At 58.3% G+C, this 7,224-nt stretch overlaps 1 protein-coding gene across 1 annotated transcript in view; it reads left to right on the top strand.

Annotated features, from left to right (window-relative positions):
* Positions 1-7,224, top strand: part of LOC107307119 (valine--tRNA ligase-like) — a 48,850-nt gene that overhangs the window by 40,527 nt on the left and 1,099 nt on the right. Inside the window, 8 exon segments of the mRNA XM_032441686.1 lie at positions 181-261; positions 813-940; positions 2,126-2,281; positions 3,340-3,708; positions 4,110-4,219; positions 4,890-5,003; positions 5,931-6,138; positions 6,941-7,096. Of these exon segments, the coding sequence (XP_032297577.1) occupies positions 181-261; positions 813-940; positions 2,126-2,281; positions 3,340-3,708; positions 4,110-4,219; positions 4,890-5,003; positions 5,931-6,138; positions 6,941-7,096 (1,322 nt within the window).

Raw genomic sequence — 7,224 nt, 5'->3', positions numbered from 1 at the left:
TGTGGGGTGGGACCCCGATATATGGGGCTGGGACCCACATGTGTGGGGTGGGACCCCGATATATGGGGCTGGGACCCCCATATGTGGGGCTGTGACCCCATGTGTGGGGCTGAGACCCCCATATGTGGGGCTGAGACCCCCATGTGTGGGGCTGACCCTCGTCCCTTTTTTCTGCCCCATAGAAACGCGATTTCCCCAATGGGATCCCGGAGTGCGGCACCGACGCGCTGCGCTTCGCCCTCTGCGCATACACGGCTCAGGGTGAGGCCCCACGGCTGCCCCATAAGTGCCCCATAGCTGCCCTATAGCTGCCCCACAGTGCCCCATAAGTGCCCTATAGCTGCCCTATAGTTGTCCTATAACTGCCCTATAACTGCCCCATAAGGGCCTCATTACTGCCCCATAGCTACCCCATAAGTGCCCTATAGCTGCCCTATAGTTGTCCTATAACTGCCCTATAACTGCCCCATAAGGGCCTCATTACTGCCCCATAGCTGCCCCATAAGTGCCCTATAGCTGCCCCATAGCTGCTCCATATATGTTCCGCATTGCCCCAAATCCATCCCAATTCACCCCAAATCCACCCCAGATCCCCCCCCCTCTCTGCCCTATAGCTGCCCCATAGCTGCCCCACATTGCCCCCTATCTGCCCCACAGTGCCCCATAGCTGCCCTATAGCTGCCCCGCAGTGCCCCATAGCTGCCCCACAGTGCCCCATAGCTGCCCCATAACTGCCCCATAACTGCCCCCTATCTGCCCCATAACTGCCCCCTATCTGCCCCACATCCCCCCCATGTGGTCTCTCCCCACAGGCCGCGACATCAACCTGGACGTGGGGCGAGTTTTGGGGTATCGTCATTTCTGCAACAAAGTTTGGAACGGGGCGAGATTCATCCTCAGGGCCCTGGGACCCCAATACAGCCCACCCCACAACATGGAGGTGTGGGGCGGGATGTGGGGCTGGGAGCGTCCCTATGGGGCTGGGAGGGTCCCTATGGGGCTGGGAGGGTCCTTATGGGGTTGGGAGGGTCCCTATGGGGCTGGGAGGGTCCCTATGGAGCTGGGAGGGTCCTTATGGGGTTGGGAGGGTCCCTATGGGGCTGGGAGCGTCCCTATGGGGCTGGGAGGGTCCCTATGGGGCTGGGAGGGTCCCTATGGGGCTGGGAGGGTCCTTATGGGGCTGGGAGGGTCCTTATGGGGTTGGGAGCGTCCTTATGGGGCTGGGAGGGTCCCTATGGGGCTGGGAGGGTCCCTATGGGGCTGGGAGGGTCCCTATGGGGCTGGGAGGGTCCTTATGGGGCTGGGCTCTCTCTATGGGGCAGAGCTGTCCCTATAGGTCTCTCAGGTCTGTGGCCATATAGGGATAGCTGGGCTGTGTCCTGTTGTTATAGGGCTGATCTCTCTCTATGGGGCAGGTCTCTCTATGGGTCTCTATGGGTCTCTATGGGGCAGGTCCGTGGCCATATGGGCATTGCCAATCGATGGATCCGCAGCCGTTTGAGTCGGGCCGTGTCCTGTTGTTATAGGGCTGATCTCTATGGGGCAGAGCTGTCCCTATGGGTCTCTATGTGTCTCTATGGGTCTCTATGGGGCAGGTCTCTCTGTTATAGGTCCGTGGCCATATGGGCGTTGCTGATCGATGGATCCGCAGCCGTTTAAGTCGGGCCGTTTCCTGTTGTTATAGGGCTGATCTCTATGGGGCTGAGCTGTCCCTATGGGGCAGGTCTCTCTATGGGTCTCTCTATGTGTCTCTATGGGTCTCTATGGGGCAGAGCTGACCCTATAGCTCTCTCTGTTATAGGTCCGTGGCCATATGGGCATTGCTGATCGATGGATCCGCAGCCGTTTGAGTCGGGCCGTTTCCTGTTGTTATAGGGCTGTTCTATGGGGCAGAGCTGTCCCTATGGGTCTCTCTATGGGTCTCTATGTGTCTCTATGGGGCAGGTCCGTGGCCATCTGGGCATTGCAGACCGGTGGATCCGCAGCCGTTTGAGTCGGGCCGTGTCCTGTTGTTATAGGGCAGATCTCTATGGGGCAGAGCTGTCCCTATGGGTCTCTATGGGTCTCTCTATGTGTCTCTATGGGGCAGATATGGGTCTCTATGGGGCAGGTCTCTCTGTTGTAGGTCCGTGGCCATCTGGGCATTGCTGACAGATGGATCCGCAGCCGTTTGAGTCGGGCCGTTTCCTGTTGTTCGGCCGCGTTGAGTCGCTTCGATTTCCCGGCCGCAACGTCGGCCATTCATGGACTGTGGCTCTATGACCTGTGTGATGTGTATCTGGTGAGTTATATGGGGTCTATGGGGTGTTATATGGGATATATGGGGCTATATGGGGTTATATGGGGTTATATATGGGATATGTGGGGTTATATGGGGTTATATGGGGTGTTTCACGTCGGCCATTCACGGACTGTGGCTCTATGACCTGTGTGATGTGTATCTGGTGAGTTATATATGGGATATATGGGGTTATATGGGGGACATGTGGGGTTATATGGGGTTATATGGGGTGTTATATGGGATATGTGGGGTTATATATGGGATATGTGGGGTTATATGGGGTTATATATGGGGTTATATGGGGTGTTTCACGTCGGCCATTCACGGGTTATGGCTCTATGACCTGTGTGATGTGTATCTGGTACGTTATATATGGGGTCTATGGGGATATATGGGGTGTTATATGGGTTATGTGGGGTTATATATGGGATATGTGGGGTTATATGGGGATATATGGGGTTATATATGGGGATATGTGGGGTTATATGGGGATATGTGGCCTTATATGGGGCTCTATGTGGCATATATGGGGATATGTGGGGTTATGTGGGGCTCTATGGGGGGTTATGAGGCTCTATGGGGTACTGTGGGCTCTATGGGATGTTATGGGGTACTATGGGGCTGTGGGGCTCTATGGGATGTTATGGGGTACTATGGGGCTGTGGGGCTCTATGGGGCTCTATGGGGTGCTCTGGGGCTCTATGGGGTTTTATAGGGTTCTATGGGGCTGTGGGGTTCTATAGGGCGCTATGGGGCTCTATGGGGTGCTGTGGGGCTCTATGGGGCTCTATGGGGTGTTATAGGGTTCTATGGGGCTGTGGGGCTCTATGGGGTGCTATAGGGTTCTATGGGGCGCTGTGGGGCTCTATGGGATGTTATGGGGTGCTGTGGGGCTCTATGGGGCTCTATGGGGTGTTATAGGGTTCTATGGGGCTCTATGGGTTGCTATATGGTTCTATGGGGTGTTATAGGGTTCTATGGGGTGCTATAGGGCTCTATGGGGCTCTATATGGTTCTATGGGTCTCTCTGTCCATATACACGTACCTTTACCCCATAGGAATGCGTGAAGCCGGTGCTGTCCCGCGCAGCCGCGTGTGGGGCTGCAGCCGCCCCCCAACCCCAGGACGAGGAGCCGGACCCCCCCCATAACGATGAGCCAGACCCCCCCCATAACAATGAGCCGGACCCCCCCCATAACAATGAGCCGGACCCCCCCCATGATGACGATGATGATGAAGATGAAGGTGGGGACGCCGTGGGGCGGCTGCGCGCGGTGCAGGACGTGCTGCATTGCTGCATGGAGGGGGGGCTGCGGCTCCTGGCCCCATTTATGCCCTTCGTCACCGAGGAGCTTTGGCAGCGGCTGCCCCACGACCCCCCCGCGCCCCCCAGCCTCTGTGTGTGCCCGTATCCACAGCCTGAAGTGGTGAGATATGGGGGGGGATATGGGGGGATATGGGGGTATAGGGGGTATAGGGGGAGATAGGGGGCGATTATAGGGGGAGCGATATGGGGGATATACGCGCGGGAGATTATGGGAGGGTATAGCGTGGGGGGGATACATAGGGGGGGAGTATTGAGCGGGAAGCATAATGGGGATATAGGCGGGAGAGTAGTCTCGATGATGATAGGGGAAGATATGGGGATATAGGGGGGAGATATGGGGATACTTAGTGAGGGGAGAATATGCTGGGGGTGTAGGTGGGGTTAATAGATTTTGGGTGGGGGTGAGATATGGAAGTTATAAAGGGAGGGGAGCATGTTAGTGAATGGGGATGCATTAGGGCTGCTGGTCACATTAAGGCTGTGGGGGTTATGTCGAATTAGGGTGGCCTCAGATATGGGAACGATACGGCGGGGTATAGCGTGGAGTGGATAATGGGGTTCGTAGAGGGGATACATAGGGGCGAGATACCGCAAATTACTGTGCGGGAGATGTAAGGGAAGGCGTCTGCTGAGAGAGAGGGCGCATTGGGGGTGAGTTTGTGGGTAGTGAGGTACGGGACGAAGTGTATAGAGGTACTCACTGTGGGAGATATGGGGACTGTTAGATCGCGCGCGGATATAGGGGAAGAATGATGGGCGATATAGGAAGAGACTATTCGGGGTTGGGATTAGGTGGAGATTGGGGTATAAGGGGGAGATAGGGGGGTATAGGGGGAGAATGATGGGGGTATAGGGGGAGGAGTGGAATACGCTTGTTGAGGGATATAGGGGGTATAGGGGGCGATATGGGATAAGTAGGGGGTATAGGGGGAGATATGGGGAATATAGGGGAAATATGGGGGTATCGTTAGGGGGGGAAATATGGGGATATAGGGGGAAATGGGGGTATGGGGGGGAGAATAGGGTCTAAGGGGGGGGGAAGATGGGGGGGTTCAGGGGGAGAAATGGGGTCCTGGGGGGGAGGTAGGGCGACAGAAATGGCGGTCTGGGGTTGAATCGTGGGTCTGGGGGTGTCCTCTGTGGGCCTGGATGTCTCTCTATGGGGTGGGGGGGGGTCTCTATGGGTCTGGGGGGTCTCTATGGGTCTCTGTGGGTCTCTACGGGTCTCTATGGGTCTCTATGGGTCTGGGGTCCCCACTGACCCCCTTTCCTGCCCCATAGTTCTGCTGGGGAGGACCCGGAAGCTGAGGAGGAAACAACGATGGAGTTTGTGCTGAGCATCGTGAGGGCACTGAGGGGGCTGAGGGCGGAGCAACGGGCTGACCACGAGCAGACGCCCCATGGATGAGGATGGTGGGGGGATATAGGGGGATGTGGGGGGAGATGGGGATGATGGGGATATAGGGGGATATGGCTGAGGGTGGAGCACGGGCTGACCAAGCGCAGACCGCCCATGTGAGGAATGTGGGGGGGATATATGGGGATAATATGGGGGATGTGGGGGGATATAGGGGGAAATGGGGGGATAAATGGGGGAGGATGGGGGGATATGGGGGGAAATGGGGGGGAGAATGGGGGGGAATTGGGGGAAATGGGGGGCATATGGGGGGAATAGACCTATGGGGCTCTATGGGGTCTCCCACTGATGCCCCCATTGTCCCTATGGGGCTGGGGTCTCCCTGATGCCCCCACTGCCCCCATTGCCCCCCATTGTCCCTATGGGGTTTCACTATTGCCCCCATTGTCCTTATGGGGCTCTATGGGGCTCTATGGGGTCTCTGTGATGCCCCCATTGTCCCTATGGGGCTCTATGGGGCTCTATGGGGCTCTATGGGTCCCCTGATGCCCCCGTTGCTCCCATTGTCCCTATGGGGCTCTATGGGTCTCCCTGCTGCCCCCATTGTCCCTATGGGGCTCTATGGGGCTCTATGTGGCTCTATGGGTCCCCCGTTGCCCCCATTGTCCCTATGGGGCTCTATGTGGCTCTATGGGTCCCCCTGACGCCCCCGTTGCCCCCATTGTCCCTATGGGGCTCTATGGGGCTCTATGGGTCCCCCTGATGCCCCCATTGCCCCCATTGTCCCTATGGGGCTCTATGGGGTCTCCCTGCTGCCCCCATTGTCCCTATGGGGCTCTATGGGTCCCCCTGATGCCCCCATTGTCCCTATGGGGCTCTATGTGGCTCTATGTGGCTCTGTGGGTCCCCCTGATCCCCCATTGCCCCCATTGTCCCTATGGGGCTCTATGTGGCTCTATGGGTCCCCCTGACCCCCTGCTGCCCCCAGGTTTCCTGCAGTGCCCCGACCCCTCGTGGGCGTCTCGTGCCCGTCGCTGCCGGCCCCACATTCGCACGTTGGCGTCGGTCGGGGCCGTCACCGTCCTCGGGGGGGGGGACAACGAGGCCGAGCCCCCCCCGGGCTGCGCCGTGGCCGTGGCCTCCGAGCACTGCACTGTGCATCTGGGGCTGAAGGTGAGGGGGGATATGGGGGGATATGGGGCAAGAATAAGGGGATATGGGGCGGGATGGGGGGATATGGGGATATGGGGGATATAGGGGGATATGGGGCCTCCGAGCACTGCACTGTACATCTGGGGCTGAAGGTGAGGGGGGATAGGGGGGGATATGGGGAGATATAGGGGGATATGGGGGGATATGGGGCCTCCGAGCACTGCACTGTGATTCTGGGCTGGAATGAGGGGGGGATATGGGGGGATTAGGGGGATACTGGGGGGATTTAATGGGGGATATAAGGGGGATATAACAAGGGGGATATGGGGCTCTCCGAGGTAGCACTGCACGGCACGTCTGGGGGCTGAAGGTGATGGGGGGATAAAACACTGGGGGATGGGGGGGGGGAGGGGGGATGTGGGGATATTGGGTGGATGGGGGTGGTGAATGGGGGCTATGAATGGGGGTTGTTGGGTGAGGGCTCTCTCTGTGTTGGAGCTGACCCACAGACGTGGTTAGAACTGTCTATGGGGCTGCAACCCAGCCTGTGTGGTTGTGGGGGTGTGAGATTGTCCTGTCTATGGGGGCTGACCCCTATGTGGGGGGGCTGTCCATGTCTAATTGTCTGTCTATGGGGCTCGTACCCGGCTATAAATTGGTGGGTGGGCTGTCTGTCTAGAGTTGTCTGTCTAGTGGGGTTGCCGCTGTTATATAGTGGGGTGTGCGTGTCTAATTGTCTGTTCTATGGGAGCTGACCCTGGGGTGGGGGGGCTGTCTCGTCTATTGGTCTGTCATATGGGGCTGATCCCCTCTGTGCCCCAAGGGTCTGATCGAACCCCCCCCGGGAGCTGGCTTTCGACCCATTCGCGCGGCGGCGCGAGGAGGCTTGCAGCGAGCAAGCAGAGGACCGGCGCTGGTCGGGACACGGATGGGGCTACAGGGCTACGGAGGACAAGGTGCCCACGACCACCGCGCTCAGGTAGGGCTGAGAGTGCCCACATGGTAGGGGGGTTAAGGGGGGATGTGGGAAATGAAGGGTGGGCGGAGGGGGATGGAGGGGAGGTGGGTTGGGGTGGAAGGAATGGGGATGGGGTAGCAAAAGGAGCA

The sequence above is a fragment of the Coturnix japonica genome, unplaced genomic scaffold, assembly GCF_001577835.2.
Source record: "Coturnix japonica isolate 7356 unplaced genomic scaffold, Coturnix japonica 2.1 chrUnrandom488, whole genome shotgun sequence".
Lineage (NCBI taxonomy): Eukaryota > Metazoa > Chordata > Aves > Galliformes > Phasianidae > Coturnix > Coturnix japonica.
This window is presented reverse-complemented; position numbering and strand designations above follow the sequence as displayed.